This window comes from Bos grunniens, chromosome 29 (assembly GCF_055505025.1).
Source record: "Bos grunniens cultivar Pamir isolate PY7600 chromosome 29, Bosgru_T2T1.0, whole genome shotgun sequence".
Classification (NCBI taxonomy): Eukaryota; Metazoa; Chordata; class Mammalia; order Artiodactyla; family Bovidae; genus Bos; species Bos grunniens.
The window spans coordinates 39,461,089-39,482,876 of record NC_141193.1 but is presented as its reverse complement, the minus strand read 5'-3'; the positions used below and the strand labels follow the sequence as shown (position 1 = coordinate 39,482,876).

Genomic DNA, 21,788 nt, shown 5'->3' with positions numbered 1-21,788 from the left:
TGTAGTTCAAATGGTAAAGAGTTTTCCTGCAGTGCAGGAGACCCGGGTTTGATCCCTGGGTCGGGAAGATCCTCTAAGTTCAGTGCAGAACTCAGGCCGTGGGATCACAAAGAGTTGGACACAACTCAGAGATTAAGCCTACATACAGTTACAACTAATGGTTTAAAACAAGAACTTTCCTCCCCAGTTACCTTACATGAAGTTAGGTGTTTTCCTTTTTATCTCAATCAAAAGATGAGAAAGCTGGTGCCTTAGCAGTTTGCAAATCTGTTGAATCAGGTAAATCTTAAGTAAAATTTCCATCAGTAACAAAGATATGAGTTATGTTTCCCCCTAAAAGAACATCCAGTATGTTCAAAACAATGTACATGTTGAACAATGCTTTATATTCAGGAATAAAATATAATGATCAGCACATTCCAAGGACTGTTTTTGAAAATCTAAGCCATGTTTCAGTAACAACTTCTTTTTAAGCCCCAGTGTCATACAGATAGTATTGATGTGTTTGGGATATCTATCTACAAGATAGTTTTTGTCCAAAGGAGATAATAAAATGTATTTAAATCTACTGTAAGTGAATTGGTTTTGGGGGTAATACACTGTATGTTTCCTTCTATTTTATGTATTTTTTGCAAGTAATTGCCATAAGATATTCTCACTATGAAGAGCCCTGAATGGTAAAATCTCAATTTATTAGATTACTTGGAGAATGAACAAAGTTTCTTATTAAAGGTTTTGGGGATTGAGGAGAGTAACTAAAGTTTTTTCTAAAATCCTTATTATTTCCTCTGCATCTAAAATATTCTAATTTCTGCCCATTATAAAATAAGTAATATAAGTCCAGCTTATAAGAGAATATAAGCTGGAGAATATAAGTCCAGCTTTCTTTGGTAACAGGGAGCTCTCAGTCTGAAAATTGATCAATGCCTAGCTCAGTGCCTGGCCCAGAGTCAACACCCATAAAACTTAAATAAATGAGTGATTCATCATGTAGAACTACAGAGAGACATGTAGAAAGAAGGAAGACTGATATATTTATTACTAATCTAGGACATGCCTTAAAAGCATTTTTTAAATCATTGATGTGACCTTGCTTAAGTGAATCTCTGCTTTTTCTTATTATTGTGAAGTCATATGAAGCCTCCTGATGAGTTTGTCACTGTTTGAGCTTCTTCTACATAATTGATGGTCATTCTTCACCAGCCAGGAAATGCTTCCTGACTCCGGTGTGTTTGCTCTTGTTCCAGCTATCGTCCAAGGCGACACCCTAGAAGATATCTATAACCAATGCAAGCTTGTTATTGAAGAGCAGTCTGGGCCTTTCATCTGGATTCCCTCAAAGGAGAAGTTATAAATTAGCTACTGCACCTCCAGCAATGACAGAAGAGCATTTAGAAGAACAAAATATATATAATACACTACTTGGAGGCTTGTATGTTTTTGTTGCATTTATGTTTTGCAGTCAATGTGAATTCTTATGAATGTACGACACAAACTGTGTGAAGCCATGAAGGAAAAGGAGGGGCCAAAGGGTGGGACAGAAAAGACTTCGCAGTACGCGGGGAAGGCTTTGGTTTGCTCAAAGTGCCAGGTGTAGGGACGAACCTCTGATGGGCTCCGTGCCCAAGAGATGGGCAGCCTCCTCACCCAGCAGATGTCCAGAGCTGACTTAGCTGCTGAGCTCCCCGTGTTTTTCGCTTTAAAGAAAAGTTGCCAGCACTTGAACTTCACCAACCTTCCCATTACCCACATCTATAATTGGTACACTTCAAATTTTAGGACTATGCACATCCTTTGATTTCTTTACAAGCAAAAGAAAGAATGGGGGAGGGGAAGGCAAGGAGTCCCTTTGGAGACAGCATAACATTCCTATCAGGGAAGGACGAGCGTGTAGTTTCTTTGCCTGGCATCTACAAAGATGAGCATTTCATAAAATTCACAAGTGTGTGGAGGACTGACCTCACTGGGAGGAGGGGATTCCACCTGGGGTTAGCTTTATGATTGTTTATTGTCTATTTTGCCGTTTATAAACTGAAAGAAGGCACTAAAGATGAGAATAATTTATACAATAAAAATATATTAAATGTATAGAAGCGAATTTCTATAGGTTAAAAAAAGTTTTGTGAAATATTTTGTAAAGATTAATTGAAAGACTAAGTGTATGCACTATCTGCAGATGATCCAACTCAAGAACAGAAAGTTGCACTCTCCCTTTTGTTGCCAATGATCCATTAAGAGCATATGAGTTCCTTCTAAAGCCTGACAAAGACTTCTCCCTCATTACCTCCCGCGATCCTCCTCCCACGTCAGAGATCCACTCTCATGGAGCACATCCCTTAATGAGTTGCCCTCGTGGATATTTTTGGAGGACATTTGGTTAATGCATTTTTTTCAAGCTGATGGCTTTCAAAGACAAATTCATACAAATGATGTAAAGGAAAGTTTTTGCTTTTTTCTTGTTAAATACCCTGGGCCTGCCATGCAAATAGCTGAATAATGTTGTTCCTAGTAACTTACATACAACTCTTAAAGGATCATTTAGTATTTTGGCTGTCATGAATAATTAGGACTCTTTTGTCTGTTTTATAAGTAAACTGAGGGCTTTTGTAAGAGCCAGAGAAGGTGCAGAGCCGTGGAGAGATCTGTCCTAAGATGCAATATTTCTTTGAGGAAGAGAGAGAGAAGGGGAGGATCTGACAGGAGCGGGTGGGGGGTGCAGACTTTTGTTTCTGTGTACAGGACAAAGAGAGAGAACCACCAGGAAAGACCATTAATGACTTCGAGCTCAACCAATTGAACTGCCTTTCTTGGGGGCTGCACCTGGACCAAGTTTATTTTTTAGCAAATATAACTATGATGATTAAAAAAAAGAAACTTCCCGAAGCCTATCTCCCACTTTAGAGCTGGTGACATCAGCATTGCTTGCACCCCAGGTGTTTAGAGAGAGACTTTCCAGTGATCTCTGTAACTACTCAACTCTGGGTCGTATGCATGCCCAGACTAAGCCCCGTCGCCTTATTTCTGGGGTACATCCAGACCTGGCAGGATTCTGCCACACTGTGCAGCAAACCAGCATGCCGGCTGGGATGGGAGAGCGAGAGGCAGAGCCATCAGCAGTGATGGGGCTTCTTCACAGGAAGAACATCAGAGCTCAGAATGAGGGTCTCTTTCCAAAAACAAGCATTTTTCATTTGACACTAAAACACCACAGTCTGCCTGGCTGCAGTCACCAAAACAGACACAAGAGATGCAAAGCCATGCATCTACCTATAGTCTGGAGGCTGCCTTTACCAATGGAAGGGCTAGCAATCCATTTTCCCTCTGATGAGAGTTAAATTCCCCAAGACTTCTTTAGAGTGTTCAAAATGTCAAAAACGTAGCCATGTCTGCAATTCGCCAGTTTCAGGTCAAGGCCTACTTTCATCCATCTTTGCTCCCAGAAGTTTCCGCCACCAGAATGCCATTCCTGATCCCAGCTCTACTTTTAGGCCACCATGATAACTTCTTTGGTTTCTCAACTGAGCATGCAACCATTTATTTAGAGGACTGTCATTAATGAATAGATGTTTCCGCGGGTCGTGTGATGTGCTTTTCCATTTAATATTAAGTATTGCTGTGGCTGAGTACAATCAAATTGAACCACCAACCCTTGGTTTTGTAGTAATATAATTATTTTCCTAGTGTAGATGCTTCCAGATAAGAAATGGCATTTGCACTGATTTTTTTTATGTAGATTTATATAAATATATATAGACATATATATTTGCTTGAAGAATCACCAAGCCAATTGGTGAGAGGGTCTTTTCCTGTAGAATTTACACCTCCATTTGTTGTGTTGTCTTGCGCTTCCCAATGTTGAGGTCTCCACGGCTCCAACCCACGGGTGTATTTTGCCACAGACCCGATGACTTAAGATGGAAATGGCGCGAAAGCTACCCAGATTACAACTGGTGCAAATGCACGCGGAGCCTGGGGCCAGACTGGTGCTAACACCGCAAACTTTGTCGAGAGCTCTCTCCAATCTGAAAGCTTGCTGGGGGCGCAATGTCACCTTCACACGCTGGGCCCTTTCGGAAAAGTGCCAGACCGTGTCACTGGTGCTATTTTTCATGCTCTGGTACAATGTGTAGCACCACGGGGGTCTCAGCTTTACCAAAATCAAAAATCCCACTCGTCAGCTAATTGCAGGGGCATTTGTTTCCGGCTCTCCTCCCACGGGATCTGTGGGCCATTTCTTTGCAGGCCTTTCCTCCCAGCCCTACGCTCTTGGGTTGGCTCTGTTGGGTGCGCCCATCTTTCCGGAGCTGCACTCAGGTGCCTGTGAGCTGTCTTGAATCCCACTGCCAGCCCTTCAGGACTCCGAGCCAGGGGAAGAGCTACCCACTCCTATGGCTCTGGCCTCTGTTCTTTTCATCTCATTCTTTCCCTTTGCTCTTCTCCTCCTGGTTCTAGCTCGTTCCATCTCTTTCATGTACCTCTCCCTTCATCCTTCCTATCTCCTCCGAGTCGTTGGCTGTCTCCCTCATCCCTTCCTTACTCCCTGCCCTCTGTTCCCTCATCTCTTTGTCCGTCTCTCCCACCATCTCAGACACTCCCTTACCTCTTCCTCTGTCTCCACCGTTTCTGTACTTTCTCTTCTCACGTCTCTGGCCACCTCCTCTCCCATAACCCGCTCCTTAATTTTTCTGTCCTTTAAGGGCTCCTGGCTGATTCAGACAGCAAGTCCACATGCTGGACTCATGACACAGATTCTTTGGGTCACCATTTTCACCCAGGCAGCCCAGAAAGCTAAGCTGAGCGTGAATGAGGTCCCGGCTGGAGCCAGCTCCAGCAGGCCTCCCTGAGCCAGCCTGCACCGCTGCCCAGGCAGTGACGATGCACGTGCCCTGGGCCCTGCCGGCACCTGGGTCCCTTTCTGCCTGAAGCCTGGTCCACATGGAGCCCACTCCCAGCACCACCCCACGGTTCCAAGGACACTTCCTTTCGCTAAAGGCAGACTCCAGCCCCAACAGTTGTTCTGACAGCAAACCTCTTTCTTCTCGTGGAAGCCATGCCATCACCTTGGTTTGGAGAGAGAGAGATTTTTTTTCCCCCATTCATAAGCTTTCTTTTTCCTCTTTTCATCTGAAGCTCCCTCTGCTTTTCAGCTGGTGATTGCTCTGGTGAGATTGAATGGACTTGCTGGTGAAATTACATCTTTTTTTTTTCCTGTCTTGGTCCTGCCTAAATTCCTACAAAAATATTTAAGTCAGAGACTCAGGCTAGTTCCTAAGTTTATCATAGTAATTTGTCACTCCTACAGGAACAAAAGGGGACATTTCCCTTAGAGCATGTGGAGTCTCTCCTGTGACAATTGATTTGAAAGAGGACTCCCTCCAGAATTCTGTGGATATACATTTTACTTCTGTGTATGTATGGCATATGTGGTTTGTATATCATGTATACACTTACCACATGGGGTACGCGTGACTGTGGATGGAAACCTACACACACACTTTAGTCTGTAAATATCCTTCCTCACTGAAAACTGTGCTTTGGAAATCATTTTTTGTACAGCTGTGCAGTTTCTTGTAGCAGCTGAGGACAAGCTTAAGACAGGTTGAATGGTTTAGACAAAGATCATCTAAAAGACAGAAGACAGAATCTCCCTAGCAACTCACGGGGACAGACAACCAAATGGCAAGGCACTCCCCATGAGATGGCGAACTTTTCTCCTTTTTGAATCTGTGTTTCCTAAACGCGTCTTAACTTCTGAGTGCACCAGGCTGTATGCGTGAGATCCTCTCAGTATGCCAAGTTTTGTAACAGTTTTCTCTGACTGGATGCTTCTCCATTGTGCAGGATGGGAGGGGAGGGGGAAGACTCCTTGCCTGGGCTGGAGTTTACAGAGACACTGCACAGCTTACACTCCTGTTAAGTGTAAATATTCCACACTTCCATTCCATTTGTGTAAAAAATAAAGCACACACGATTATAAGATCAAGATGTATATTTCATACTCACTGCGTCTTTGCATATTTATTGCGTTGCCAGTTGCCAGCGGTGGCCCCGTTGTAAAAAAATGCTTGATAGAGTGTTTATAAACATGTCATGGTTTTATTATAAGATATAAATATTAAAACATTTTATACTTTATAGCAAATTATTTTCTCTCAAAGCATAATTTGTCTTCTTTCACAAAGAGTAGAATCATTGATTTCTATTTTTATCAGACTTGTCTGATTTTAGAGATAAAGTGTAGTTAGACTACATTTGCTCTGAAAAATACTGGCACTGCCAGGAGGAGCTGAAAGTGGTGCTCCGAAGTATTTTTGAATATTTGATTACCATCTTGCTTGCTCTTAATCAAGATTTTGCCAAGGGTGAACAATAGTATTAAATGATAGGTTTATTGTTTTTTTTTAAGGCCCTCATGTCTACATGAAAAAACTTAATTCTCCAGTTTCAAAACTGTGAGATTCCAGAAGATACTAAGAATAGGGAAAAACAGTTTTTTCTTATCTGATCCTACTGATGCAAAGAAAGGCATAAATTGGAAAAGAGGTGTCATTTTCCATGCATACTGAGGTCAAAACACATACCAGCTCCAAACAGCTTAGCACACAAAAGCGTCAGGTTTGAAAATCTGAATCTGCCAGATAATTCTTCCCTCCAGATTAAATATATTCCTTTACATAAAGGCATTTGGACAGTGCAGGTCTCTTAGTTGGGGAACCAAAACAAATTTCTCCCATGAAAAGGTGAAATTTCAGCCTCCAAGTGATCCCTCTGAGTACGTTTTGCTTCATGATAAACTATCATGTAGTTGGATCAGCCACTGGGGAAGCCAGGCGTGTTGGTCATCCCATCCTGGCCGCGCTGTGAGCCTGCAAGAGTCTCCGCCGGCTGCCCTGTGTCTGTCCATGGTGCTTGGTGGCGGTGAGCTGTCTCTGTCCACAGTGCTTGGTGGCAGTGAGCTGAGCCCATCCGAGGCTGCAGAAGAAGACACTGGCTGAGGCTGCAAGCCCAGTGCAGACTTCACACTCCCACAGTTATTCCATTTTTAACATCTGCAGTCTCATCAGGTTTAATAATGGTAATACAACACAAAAGCCAGATTCGATAAATAATGGGTGTCTTTATTGGGGAGGGTGGCGAGGGAAGCTTGAAGAGCTTTTGACTTTTGGGGTCCTGTTTCATTTCTTCATAAATATTTTTAAGACATGACCATTCTGGAAGTCTCTAAAGTTAGACATGGACTGCACATCTTTGCACCTAAGACGACCTAGCTCTGCATCCATGGGCTTTGTAGATACTCTGAGACTAAACATTCTTGACAGAATTTTAAAGCCTCGGTGGGGCACAAAGGTAAGGAACATTTGCAGAGGGGCCACCAGCTCTCTCAGCACAAAGCAGACACAGAGACTTTGAAGCTGTCAGGGGACGATGTCGTCTATGGGCTGGGACTGCTGGGTCTCAAAACACTAGGTGTGGTCCTCTAACCTTTCCCTTAGGGACTCAGAAGGCACTACTGCTCCCATGAAACTGATCCTTCTCCCCCTTCTAATGTTACAGCCATTGTCAAGCCCAGAACTTGTCCCTAATGCCCCTTAGCACAGCTGGGACAAAGCTGGAATATGTGGGCAAACTTTGCTGAAGGCTGTATATAAACCTCTGAGCCACCAGAGAAGCAGACTGTATATAACAAACGGGAAATAACAGATGAGCTGATTTATGGGATAGGCTTAGTGCCCAGCACCTGGCCAGCTGCCAAGTGACACAGGGCCATCTTCCCCACCTCCCGGGGGTCCTTTAGACAGAGCTGGACCTGAGGCCAACACGTGCACTCTGTTGCAGCACACTTGAGAGACATAGAATCCACGCCTGAGCCTGACTCAGCACTGCTTCCCCCAACGTCAGCTACAGTAAAAACTCCTGCTGCCTCCATCCCTTTTGCTCCCATGTGCCAGCATACAAATGGGATTGAGTCACGGTGGTTAACTTTGATTCCTCTTTCATTGTAAAATTGCCTTAGATGCAGATTCCGATGCAGCAGGTATGGGGAGGAGCTGAGTGCCCACACTTCTAATTGGTTCCCAAGTGACGCTGACACTGGAGTCGTGCATTGTCGGGAGCCACGTTAGGCATTACTAACAAAATAGAGGCACGGCCCCAGCCCCTTCTCCTCATTCTGCACGCACGGCCCCGGGATGAAGGAGTTAGGCCATGTAATTCTGACTTGTCTTTTCCTCTCCTCGGCTGAGTTGACTGAAAAAGAATATTAAGGTGCTTATTCTTCTTGAGAGGAGCAAGAGAAGGCACAAAGCCTTCTGCAGCTGTGCTCAGAGAATAATTCCTAAAGTTAATCATTGACATTTGTTTAAGGACTTTTACAAAAGAGTGTTCCAAGATGAGCACAGAGGCCACAGCTTGAGGCCATGGGAGGGATTACTATCTGAAGCCTATTTGTGAGGAAAATGTTTATGGCAAAGAAGTTTACTGAATTTAGGGCTTAAAAATAATTAAAATAGTTAGAAGTTAAAGATTTAAGGAATGTTGTAAAGTTAGCATATTTTACCATAGCTTATAGAAGTTAGGAATTTTAGAGACACTATAGCTAGAAGCCTTTTTAAGAGATAGTGAGCTCAGGATGTTAGGGGCAAACAGGATTTAGGAAGATAAGTAGTAAACTGAGGAATGTAGCATGAGCTACAATGTAATCACAAGTTAACTATAGGACACATTAGAAGAGGTAGATAATAGATGATAAGGCTGATTTCGAGAGAATCACTGAAGCAGGAACTCTGTTTGAAGAGCAACAATGGTTTATGGAGATAATAAATCTGGGAGAGGGGGAACTGAAAACATCAAACCTCTGACCTAATGTTTTTGTAAAAGTATAAAAGAGAATCTTAAACTTGAAATAAAGAGGCAGTCCAAAAAACTGAGAGGCTGTCTCATCCGCCAACAGTGTCCATCTCTTCAGGTTGAATCCCTGGCTGCTGGAGCTGGACTCTGGGAGTGCATGCGTGCGTGCTAAGTCACTTCGGTCATGTCCAGCTCTTTGCAACCCTATGGACTGTAGCCCGCCAGGCGCCTCTGTCCCTGGTGTTTCCCAGGCAAGAATACCAGAATGGGTTGCCATGCCCTCCTTCAGGGGATCTTCCTGAACCAGGGATCCGAACCCACATCTCTTACATCTTCTGCTTTGGCAGTTGGGTTCTTTACTACTCGCTCCACCTGGGAAGCCTGATGCTGGAATCACTAGGCTCTAATCCAGTCTGATTTTTCACACAGCTACTGACCACCCACCAGTGGGTCATTACCCAGCATTTCTTTTTTGTGAAATAGAAACTAGAGTGCCTCATGCACAGTGAGGATGAATATCATTTCATGTTGTATGAGGTACAGAATGCATTTCTTACTGTCTGTCATAGTCACAGTCAGAAACAGTGCCCTGACCTGCACTCAGCCAGCTCCCAGAGACTCCTCTCCTCCTGAAGATGGGGGTTGGAGAACTCCAAACTATTAAGTCCTTCTCTCTGCCGCCTCTCAGCTTCTACTCACTAGGCCTAGTTGCAGAGTCACACAAACCAAAGCATAGACCCTCTTCACCCAACTGAGACGGCGAGTGAAATTAAAAGCATCCACCTAAACCTACTAAATAAAGACCACTAAGGCCCTAAATCCGGCTGACTCGGGGAGATCCCCTGGAAGAGGAAATGGCAACCTGCTCTGGTATACTTGCTTGGGAAATCCCACGGACAGAAGAGCCTAGCAGGCTATAGTCCATGAGGTCACAAAGAGTCAGACACAACTGAGTGAGCACGCACGCAGTAGAGGTGTGGTATTAGAGCTCCTTGAAAAGAACAGATGATTTCTATTCAACAAAAATATAAAGCTAACAAGCTGGGACTTACCTGGTGGTCCAGTGGCTAAAAATCCAACTGCCAATGCAGGGGATGTGGGTTCCATCCCACACGATCTTGGACGTGGGTCTGGGAAGATCCCACTTGCCTAGGGGTAACGAAGCCCGTGAGTCACAACTACTGAGCCGGAGCTCCAGAGCCCTCAAGCTGCCACCAGCGAGCCCACGCACCACAGCTACTGAAACCCCAAGCACTCCAGAGCCTGTGCACGGCAACAAGGATCCAGCGTGGCCAAAAATAAATACATTCATTCATTAAAAAAAAAAAACTAACAAGTTGAGAGATTGAACCTGATGGGGTTCAGGGCACACTGCCCCAAGATGCACCACTCTGCACACAGATTATTTCCAGCTGAAAATAAGCAAGGCCTAGAAGACTCAAGAAGAACCTTTAAACTTTCCCCTAACTGCCTAAAAGATATTTAAGTTAGATAATTTAAGAGAGGCCTGTTCCAGGAAGAAGCTATCACCATAAATAACTCATGAAGTAGGTGTGACAGAGAGGAACCCAGCAAGGGCTTTTGATCAAAGTCCTCTCTGTGGTCACTGTCTCTAGATGACCTAACATACATGTATTTACCAAACACTAACTCTTCCCATCTTGCTGTGAATTACCTTATTTCCCTTCAAAGTCCCAGACCCCTACATCCTTCCCCTTAGTCCAAAATGACATATATGCCTCATCTTGCCTTACTTGCAGGATAAGGGCAGATTCAAACAGCTACTAATCAGAGAAATAGGGAATGCAGAACCAGTAAAAAACCAACCAATGTAGAAACCAACCCATAAACCACAGTGCAGTGATTAAAGATAGATAACAATATCTTGAGCTTTTCTGCAAGAACAAAGACCCCCAACCAGGTGGAAGATGGTAACTTCAGGCTGAACACAAGAATCCTAGACCCCAACCCTGCTACCTCACCACCAACCAATCAGAAGAAAGTCACTCACCCTGCAGCCACACCCCACATTTTGCTTATAAAAATTTCTCCCTGAAAACCTTCGGAGGGTTTGGCTCCTTCTTTGAGCAGGAACCACACATTCTCCTGAAAACTTTCTCTGCTCCAGACACCAGCATTTCAATTTGTTTGGCGTCACTGCAGCACTGAATCTCTCTTATGATGTTTCAGGAGGGGGCACCCCTTCCAGGGCTCAAAAGTGGGCTCCTGTCTAACACTCAGAAGTGAATTGTCCAAGGAGACATGTGTGCTGACAAGGCAACAGACTTTATCAGGAAGGGGCGCCCGGGTGGAGAGCAGGAGGGTCAGGGAACCCAGGAGGACTGCTCTGCCACGGGACTCGCAGTCTTGGGTTTTATGGTGATGGGGTTCGTTCCTAGCTTTTCTCCAGTCAGTCATTCTGATTCAGGGTCCTTCCTGGTGGCGCATGCATGGCATGCGCATTCCTCAGCCAAGAAGGATTCCAGAGAGAAGGACTCTGGGAAGTTGGTAAGACATATGGACTGGTGTCTACTTTCTCCTTCTGATCTTTCCTGAATTCCTCCAGATAGTAGAAGCTTGTTAGGCTCATGTTGTTAACCAGGACCTCCTGTTGTAAGATAACTCATGCAAGTGGTTACTATCGGGCCTGGGCAGGGCGGGCAGTTTCAGTTAGTGGTTCCCCTAACAATGATGTTCAGTGCAGTTCAGTCGCTCAGTCGGATGTGGCCAAGTATTAATATCACCCTGTAATATCAGCAGATCCTACTGATAGAATTTTGAGGGTCTGTTTTCACATCGGTCCTCATACCCTGCGAAAGAGACAAGGTCATTTGCTTCCCCATCTTAGAGGCGAATGGATCAGGACTGTAGGAAGCAGAGACTCCCCCCAAGGTCACATGGCCGGTGGCAGGGCGGGATCACAAGCTCAGGTGTCCCTCGTTCAGCGTCCTTTACTGCTGCAGCAGACAGGCTTCATGAATGTTAACTAAGGATCTGCTTTGGAGCAGTGACTACCAAGAAAGGGCCAGAAGGTTGGCCTGATGGACCAGCAGACAAGCCATCTGCCTCTGCCTGGGTCACCTGCCCCTGTTAGGAGTGAGTCACTGTCAAAAGGCAAAGATATTTCAGGAAAGGACTTCTCAACAAGCAAGAACACAGGAATTAGCTTCCCAAAGGACATGACCACAATGGAGGACCAAGAGCAAGGAAAGGAAGGCTTTTAAAAGTAGATGGACTGTTCTCAAAGTGGAGCTACAAAGTGCTGGATTCAGCCCTAAGTGGCAAAGGGGAGGAGGAGAGAGACAGAATTCAGGTGTATCATCCACCATCTGATGGATAAACAGCCTTGGAGAATTAAAGGCACATCAAGGTTAACACAGGCTTCCCCAGTGCCTCAGTGGTAAAGACTCTACCTGTAATGCAGGAGACCCGGGTTCGATCCCTAGGTTGGGAAGATCCCCTGGAGGAGGGCTTGGCAACCCACTCCAGTACTCTTGCCTAGAGAATTGCCATGGGCAAAGGAGCCTGGCGGGCTGCAGTCCATGGGGTCGCACACAACTGAGACAACTCAGCTGCAGCCCCAGCGAGCTTATCACATGAGAAAGACAAAAAATATTCCAGTTCATCAGGAATATTTCTTTTCACTCTGCCACATGTTGCAATGCCATTTTAAAATATATTCTATTTTAGACTAGTTTTAGATTTACAGGAAAACTACCCTCTAGCCAATTCCCCCTATGAACTACGGTGCGGTCAGGCCACTCAGGAGTGTTTTTCCCCTGCATTCTGCATCACCTGCTCCACCAATGCCTGTTTCACCTGTAGCCTAGGCACCTGACTGGTACCAAAGGTGTGGTGAGGGGTGTGCCCGTCTGCTAGTTTCCCTGGTAACTAATGAGCCCACCTATAACTGGCAACCTCCCCTCCCTCACTCCCAGGAGCGAAGCCCAAGGCCAGGTCCTGCCCGCTGGCTGCTGTACACAGTAGGGTGTCGCTCCAGGACCTTCCCCCAGACTGGTAAGCACCCCACACTTTAACTCCTGATGTCCCTGAGGCTGACTCTGCACTCTCCTCCATCTTGAAGCCGGGTGCAGCTCACAACTACTTGTCACAGTTCATGAACCCATATTGATATGTTACTAACTAGATAATGCTTCACTCAAATTGCCTTCATCTTTACCTTTTTCTCTTCCTGAATTCCATCCGGGACACTCTGTTAACATTTCATTAACTCTGTGACAGTTTCTCAGCCTTTCCTTGGCTTAGATGACCTTGGTAGTTTGGAGAAATACTGATCAAGTATTTTCTAGAATGCCCCTCACTTGGGATTTGTCTGATGTTTTCTCCTGATTAGACTGGGATCTTGAGTTTTTGGAAGGATGCTCATAGAGCTAAAGTGCCATTCTCATCACACCTTATCAAGGGTGCATGACTTAATCACCGATATTGATGTTGATCATGTCCACCTGGCTGAGGTAGGCTTTTTTTAGTTTTTCCATTGTGAAGTTACGTTTATCCCCCTTGTTTTTTGGAAGCAAGTCATTGGGCATAGCCTGCTCTTAATTAGAAGATCATTATGCCTCAAGTCCTAAAGGGCAAAGTAACACAGGAGATTTGTCGATTCTCCCACTTATTTGCTCAATAATTTGTTTTATATCAGCAAGAACTTGTGTATATTCTATATTGTCAATTATAAGCCAATATTAGTTTGTCTTGTTACTCAAATTGTTTCAGTTTTGGCCACTGGAGCTCTTCATTTGGCTCCTGTGTTCCTTTGACATTCCCACAGTGCTGTGGATTTTTTCTTTTTTTAAGCATTTCTTTACATTTTGCCTCTAGGAGAAGTTCAGGCTTATTTTGTAGATTTCCTGACTGAATCCTAGAATGAACCGTTTCTCCAAGTCATCTTGATTCCTTCCCTGGAGAATGGTATTAGCAACTGAGATCTGGGGACTTGCCTGGTGGCGCGATGGTTAGGAATCCGCCTGCCACTGCAGGGGACGCAGGAAGACCCCACGTGCTGCCCAGCAGCTCAACCTGTGCACCACTGCTGAGCGCATGCTCGGAAACGGAAGCAGCCCCGCTTGCGGCAACTAGAGGAAGCCTGAGGGCAGCGAGGAAGACCCAGCAGAGCCAAAAATAAATAAATAAAAACCTTAAAAAAAACAAACAAACTGAGAACTTGCCTGGAGGTGTTGCTGGCTCCTGGTAAGTTCTCGAGAATGGCTGTGCGTGAAACAATAAGGGAGCTGGTGGAGCTCTCGCTCTTGCTGGCGATTTCCAGGCCTAACCTGGTGATCCTGGGAGCTGAAGGTGAGAGAAGCGCGGAGCACTGGGTGAGAGGAAGCCTCAGGGGATCTTGGCGGCATCTCCAGGGTCTGCCGAAGACCCCAGGCTGCTGCATGCGCCCTGGAAAGGGGAGAAAGTGCTTCCAGCTGTAGTGCCGGCTTTGTAGGTGTTTAAAAAGCGGAGACATTACTCTGCCAACAAAGGTCCGTCTAGTCAAAGCTGTGGTTTTTCCGGTGATCATGTATGGATGTGAGAGTTGGGCCATAAAGAAAGCTGAGCACCGAAAATGGATGCTTTTGAACTGTGTTGTTGGAGAAGACTCTTGAGAGTCCCTTGGACTGCAAGGAGGTCCAGTCAGTCCATCCTAAAGGAGATCAGTCCTGTGAAGGACTGATGCTGAAGCTGAAACTCCAATACTTTGGCCATCTGAGTTGAAGAACTGACTCATTTGAAAAGACCCTGATGCTGGGAGGGACTGGGGGCAGGAGAAGAAGAAGGACGACAGAGGATGAGATGGTTGGATGGCATCACTGACTCAATGGACATGAGTTTGAATAAACTCCAGGAGTTGGTGATGGACAGGGAGGCCTGGCCTGCTGTAGTCCATGGGGTTGCAAAGAGCAACTGAACTGACTGACTGACCGGCTTTGTGTCTGAGGCAGCATTGGGTGTAGGGTGGGGAGGGAGACGGGAGGAGCGGATACGTGGGGCAGGGGTCCAAGAGAAGGTCCCTCTGTCGGACCTCGAGTTTGGACCTAAACTGAGAGGTGCTCATAGCCTCCGGGGAATGTTGTTACCAAATAACGTTCGTGCATCTGATGAAAAGAGAAGCCAAACAAACCAAAATGTCAGAGTTTGAAGCTGAGAAAGTTTTGTCACAGGACTGAGCAAGGACAACCAGTGGCTCCCGCTCAAAAACCCCAAAGTCCCCAATGGTTTTGGGGGGAAGGTTTTTATAGGAAAAATCTAGGGTGAGGATTACAAGGGGTGTGACTTTCCTCTGCCTGCTGGCTATTCTCACCTGGCCCCTTCCTGGTCTTCATCCCACATGAACTGGTTCTGAATATGGGGCGGAGGTGGGGAAGGGAGAAAGGTCTGGATTTCTGATTTTAGTAATTCAGTGGTTGCCTGTCGCTGCATGCGTGCATGCTAAGTCACTTCAGTCGTGTCCTACTCTTTGAGACCCCGTGGACTGTTGCCTGCCAGGCTCCTCTGTCCATGGGATTCTCCAGGCAAGAATACTCGAGTGGGTTGCCATTTCCTTCACCAGGGGATCTTCCCAACCCAGGAACTGAACCTGCAGCTCCTGCTTTGAAGGAGATTCTTCATCGTTGGAACCACCAGGGAAGCCCAATGCGAGTACACATTTTGCTCTTGAGTTTATAAATATGCATATACTGAGTGGGAAAAAAAGAAACTGAAATTAAGGATTAGATGCTTTTATGGCTACTGAGGTACCATTCCCCAGGCTGCCAGAGCAAGGGCACAAATACATATACGGTAACTTGTATTGTATGCACACCAAAGAAATGCAAAAAAGCAAAATGGCTGTCTGAGGAGGCCTTACAAATAGCTGTGAAAAGAAGAGAAGGGAAAAGCAAAGGAGAAAAGGAAAGATATAAGCATCTGAATGCAGAGTTCCAAAGAATAGCAAGGAGAGATAAGAAAGCCTTCCTCAGAGATCAATGGAGAAAGCAGTGGCACCCCACTCCAGTACTCTTGCCTGGAAAATCCCATGGACAGAGGAGCCTGGTAGGCTGCAGTCCATGGGGTCGATAGGAGTTGGACACGACTGAGCAGCTTCACTTTCATTTTTCACTTTCATACATTGGAGAAGGAAATGGCAACCCACTCCAGTGTTCTTGCCTGGAGAATCCCAGGGACAGGGGATCCTGCTGCGCTGCCGTCTCTGGGGTCGCACAGAGTCGGACACAACTGAAGCAACTTAGCAGTAGCAGCAGCAATTAATGCAAAGAAACAGAGGAAAACAACAGAATGGGAAAAACTAGAGATCTCTTCAAGAAAATCAGAGATACCAAGGGAACATTTCATGCAAAGATGGGTTCGATAAAGGACAGAAATGGTATGGACCTAATAGAAACAGAACATATCAAGAAGAGGTGGCAAGAATACATAGGAGACCTGTACAAAAAAGACTTCATGACCCAGATAATCATGATGGTGTGATCATTCACCTAGAGCCAGACATCCTGGAATGTGAAGTGGGCCTTAGAAAGCATCACTACGAACAAAGCTAGTGGAGGTGATGGAATTCCAGTTGAGCTATTTCAAATCCTAAAAGATGATGCTCTAAAAGGGCTGCACTCAATATGCCAGCAAATTTGGAAAACTCAGCAGTGGCTACAGGACTGGAAAAGGTCAGTTTTCATTCCAATCCCAAAGAAAGGCAATGCCAAAGAATGCTCAAACTACTGCACAATTGCACTCATCTCACACGCTAGTAAAGTAATGCTCAAAATTCTCCAAGCCAGGCTTCAGCAATACAAGAACCATGAACTTCCTGATGTTCAAGCTGGTTTTAGAAAAGGCAGAGGAACCAGAGATCAAATTGCCAACATCCGCTGGATCATCAGAAAAGCAAGAGAGTTCCTGAAAAACATCTGTTTCTGCTTTATTGACTATGTCAAAGCCTTTGACTGTGGGGATCACAATAAACTGTGGGAAATTCTGAAAGAGATGGGAATAGCAGACCACCTGACCTGCCTCTTGAGAAACCTATATTCAGGTCAGGAAGCAACAGTTAGAACTGGACATGGAACAACAAACTTGTTCCAAATAGGAAAAGGAGTACGTCGAGGCTGTATATTGTCACCCTGCTTATTTAACTTCTATGCAGAGTACATCATGAGAAATGCTGGGCTGGAAGAAGCACAAGCTGGAATCAAGATTTCCAGGAGAAATATCAATAACCTCCGATATGCAGATAACACACCCCTATGGCAGAAAGTGAAGAGGAACTAAAAAGCCTCTTGATGGAAGTGAAAGAGGAGGGTAAAAAAGTTGGCTTAAAGCTCAACATTCAGAAAACGAAGATCATGGCATCCAGTCCCATCACTTCATGGGAAATAGATGGGGAAACAGTGTCAGACTTTATTTTGGGGGGGCTCCAAAATCACTGCAGGTGATGATTGCAGTCATGAAATTAAAAGACGCTTACTCCTTGGAAGGAAAGTTATGACCAACCTAGATAGCATATTCAAAAGTAGAGATACTACTTTGCCAACAAAGTTCCATCTAGTCAGGGCTGTGGTTTTTCCAGTGGTCATGTATGGATGTGAGAGTTGGACTGTGAAGAAAGCTGACCACTGAAGAATTGATGCTTTTGAACTGTGGTGCTGGAGAAGACTCTTGAGAGTCCCTTGGACTGCAAGGAGATCCTACCAGTCCATTCTAAAGGAGATCAGTCCTGGGTGTTCATTGGAAGGACTGATGCTAAAGCTGAAACTCCAATACTTTGGCCGCCTCATGCAAAGAGTTGACTCATTGGAGAAGACTCTGATGCTGGGATGGATTGGGGGCAGGAGGAGAAGGGGATGACAGAGGATGAGATGGCTGGATGGCATCACTGACTGGATGGACATGAGTTTGAGTGAACTCCGGGAGTTGGTGTTGGACAGGGAGGCCTGGCGTGCTGTGATTCATGGGGTCATAAGGAGTCAGACACGACTGAGGGACTGAACTGAACTGAAAACATTTCTATATGTAATCATGTCTGTATTAAGCTAAACACGAGTTCGTACTGAGGGCTCCACTCTAATCCATCACCAAATGGATCACCCTAGCCTCCTCCCCTTGCTTGTCTGTATACTCCCACCTCAAGTGGGAAGCCCAATGCCAGTATCTTTATTTCATTCTAGCTGATTCATGGTGGGACACTCTGCTTGGGAGAAATCCTAAAGAACCTTCAAATCTTTCACATTTTTGCTTTTAATAGTCTCTTGATTGCCTCAGGCTCCTACTTGTTCCCAAACTTAATGATAAATGTCTTTGTTATAATTCTCCCAGGTTTTCACACGTCAAAAGACTGTAAAAGCAGTGAGTTATTGGTTGAAAGAGCAGCAAATCCAACCTCATATAAGAGAGAGAATTTTCACAGTCAGAAATGAAAGGCTTCAGATTTCTTCCTTCTTTGCTTCTCTATTACCATTTTTACTGTATTAATTCTGAGCCCTCCACCTGCCTCATATCCTAATCATGTTTTGTTATGCCCAGCCAACTGCAGGGGTCTATTCAGTGATTTAGAATCGTCAGATCTCTCACCCCTGCTTCCCACCATCTCCACAGATGGCCCCTGGGTTCCAGGGCATTCTGTGTCACTCATGGAATCGGGAGGGAGGATCAGCTTGTCCTCACCAAGCCTGACCTGCCTGCTCCCTCTCTCTGCCAGTGTGATGGTGCCATCTGTTTCTCTTTATACTCTGGATCAACTCCCTTTGGGGTAATTCTTGGAAAGGTCTTAGCAAAAAGGAAAGATTAAATTATTCACCGGCAAATTGTGAATTGTATATCACGTGGCTTATATCAGCTAGGGTTCTTTAGTTAAAAGTATAAAGGAAATATCTGAAAAATATTAATATAGACTTGCCTGCACATTACCTGATCTTTTCCAATGGTCAGCCAGCTTACTCACCTTTCTTGGCAGCAGGTGGGGAATAGGGTGGGCAAAGGGGAAATTGGATTCTTCAAAGAAGGAATGCAGAGAAAGATAATACAGGGTAGTCAACTGCTGACATTTTAAAGCAAGGCAATAGATTTGAAAGTCTAAATTTCCCTTGTTCCCATTTTAAAAATCAGCTTGATACAGAATTTTTCCCATGGTGTAAACAAGATAGGCATAAAACTACAGGCAGAAGAGACAGGATATAAAACAGAAGTAAAAGAGAAGCTCAGCCTTTATAATCCCAGGCTATTGAAGATGGGAGGGTGGGCCAGAGGCAGAGAGAAGAAATAGAACTGGCGAGGTAGACAGTCAAACTGTGCTCGTTCCTTTCCCTGGGCTGAAACCCAAACAGGTTGAAGAGAACAGTTAGGGCAAAGGAGTCCTGCATGCAGGCTCCATCGCCCAGTCATGTCTGACTCTTTGCAACCCCATGGACTGCAGCCTGCTCTGCAGCCCACCAGGCTCCTCTCTCTGTGGGACTTTCCAGGCAAGAATATTGGAGTGGGATTTTCCTCCTTTAGGAAACCTTCCCAACCCAGGGATCAAACCCACATCTCCTGTGTCTCCTGGATTGACAGGCAGGTTCGCCTGGGAAGCCGCAGGGAGGTCCTATCCCGCTCCCTATGTGGAACGTTGAGATGAGGTCACCTGATGGGCCAGGTTCTCCAACAAATCCATAAGAATTTGGGGATTGGCCACGTGAAAGAAGCTCAGAAGTACAGCCTAGTCAGGAATGGATGGCCAGCGCTCAGCTCTCTCTAGCTGCCCTCTCTCCCTGTGGAATATGTTGGAACCCAGAAGCTTCCACCGAACTCTGAAATGGGGAGGCAGGAGACAGCTGAGTCTGAGAGCCAGCTTTCCATCCATGAGACCTATGTGGAGAGGGGTGACTCAGCAGAGAAGGATGGACCCCCTCCACATCCAATCTCACCCCACCCAGAAGCCAGTGGAGGACAGGCAGAGACCCAGTGATGAGGTCAGCGACCAGGTGGTCCTGCAGCCTATGCCTTGAGAAACCAGATCACAAGTGATGTCAGCTTTGGCTTCAGACACAAATGCCAGCAGGGCAAGCATCCCTCTAGTGGATGAGGAATATTGTCATAGAAACAAAGGATGCTGCCATGGAGACCAGAGAGGTGGGAGAATACCATGTGAACCTAAAGAACTCTTCCCTTTAACTACAAAGAAGGCACAGTAAACCACAGCCCTGCCTCGCCCTCATAAGAGCCATCTTGGAGAGGAGCAGGACTGTGGTCAGAGATTTGAGGGACAGATTTTTTTGTTGTTGTTTTTTACCTAAGAGTAAGCCTTATTTTCTGAAAAATTTTGTTGGAGCATGGTTGCTTTATAATGTTGTTAATTTCTGCTAACAGCTTTGTTTCTGTACAACAAAGTGAGTCAGATGTGTGCATACACATATCTTCTCTTCTTTGGATTTCCTTCCCATTTAGACCACCACAGAGCATTGAGTAGAATTCCCCGTGCCATACGGTAGGTTCTCATCAGTTATCCATTTCATACATTTGTTGTTGTTCGGTCAATAAGTTGTGTTTGACTCTTTGTGACCCCGTGGACTGCAGCCTGCCAGGCTTCCCAGTCCTTCTCCATCTTCAGGAGTTTGCTCAAACTCTTGTTCATTGAGTCGGTGATGCCATCCAACCATCTCATCCCCTTCTCCTCCTGCCTGCGATCTTTCCCAGCGTCAGAGTCTTTTCCAATGACTTGGCTCTTTGCATCAGGTGGCCAAAGTATTGGAGCTTCAGCCTCAGCATCAGTCCTTCCAATGAATATTCAGGGTTGATTTTCCTTTAGGACTGACTGGTTTGATCTCCTTGCAGTCCAAGGGACTCTCAAGAGTCTTCTCCAGCACCTCAGTTCAAAAGCATCAATTCTTCAGCATTCAGCCTTCTTTATGGTCCAAGTCTCACATCTGTACATGACTACTGGAAAAACCATAGCTTTGACTAGACAGCCCTGTGTAGGCAAAATGATGTCTCTGCTTTTTAATACACTGTCTAGATTTGTCATAACTTTTCTTCCAAGGAGCAAGAGTCTTGTAATTTCATGGCTGCAGTCACCGTGCACAGTGATTTTGGAGCCCAAGAAAATAAAATCTGTCACTGTTTCCACTTTTTCCCTTTCTGTTTGCCATGAAGTGATGGGACTGGATGCCACTATCTTAGTTTTTTGAACGCTGAGTCTTATGTATATATGTCGATCCCGGTCTCCCAGTTCACCCCACCCTCCCCTTACCCCCTGGTTGTCCACACATTTGCTCTCTGCATCCGTGTCTCTGTAAGCCTCATTTAAAGGGAATTTTTAAAGTATTACAAGGGAGAAACTCTTCAAGATTGTCCTAAAATAAAATTATATTTCCTCTGATCTCTCTGACCCATAAATTCCAGCCAACTTAGTCAAGAAAAGAAACATACAGAGGACTCCTGAGCGGCTCAGAGAGCTGGAGGAGGAGCTGCAGCAGGAGGCTGGGGCGGGGGTGGGGAGAGGACTCTCGCTGGGGGGAATGGAATTGTGGCAGGCCCTCCAGGAAGGAAGGATCCTGTTACTGTAAACAGAGGGTAGGGGTGCTAACCAGGCGATGCGACAGATGGTCACAGCTTTCCTCTTAGTAAACAGGGAGCAATCACTCATTCATCCACTAAGCAAATATTGAGCCGAATGGAGAGGAGCAAGACTGCAAAGTTGAATCACTCATGGCCCGTGGACTCAAGAGTTTATGATCCAGTGGGAAAGGGCCAACAGGAAAACCTGTCTGAAGGGCAGAGCAGTGTTGCGGGAGGAGGACAGCTTCTCGTATAAGAATAAGAGGAAAGAACCATTAACTGCCCCGGGAGGCGTCACAGCTGGCATTTGAACTGTGCCTTGAAAATGTATTCGTGAAAAAGGAAGGAAGGAGTATCAGAAAAGAGGGGGCGGGGCATGAAGACAGGTACAGAGGTGGAAAAGATAGTGC

General features: G+C 45.5%; 1 protein-coding gene and 1 long non-coding RNA gene across 41 annotated transcripts in view; both read left to right on the top strand.

The window, feature by feature from the left end:
- The window catches only part of DLG2 (discs large MAGUK scaffold protein 2), a 2,335,250-nt gene extending 2,329,267 nt beyond the window's left edge, over window positions 1-5,983 (top strand). For all 40 annotated transcript variants that reach the window (XM_086384619.1, XM_086384611.1, XM_086384617.1 and 37 more), the window contains one exon: window positions 1,248-5,983. In XM_086384619.1, the coding sequence (XP_086240745.1) occupies window positions 1,248-1,354 (107 nt within the window). In that variant the 3' untranslated portion in view covers window positions 1,355-5,983. The remainder of the gene's footprint in view (window positions 1-1,247) is intronic.
- A 6,712-nt stretch (window positions 5,984-12,695) lies between these two features.
- LOC147342524 (uncharacterized) lies at window positions 12,696-15,790 on the top strand. Its single transcript, XR_015157926.1, has 3 exons — window positions 12,696-12,864; window positions 13,202-13,322; window positions 13,687-15,790. It is a non-coding gene; the product is annotated as an uncharacterized LOC147342524 (long non-coding RNA).
- Window positions 15,791-21,788: the final 5,998 nt, after the last annotated feature.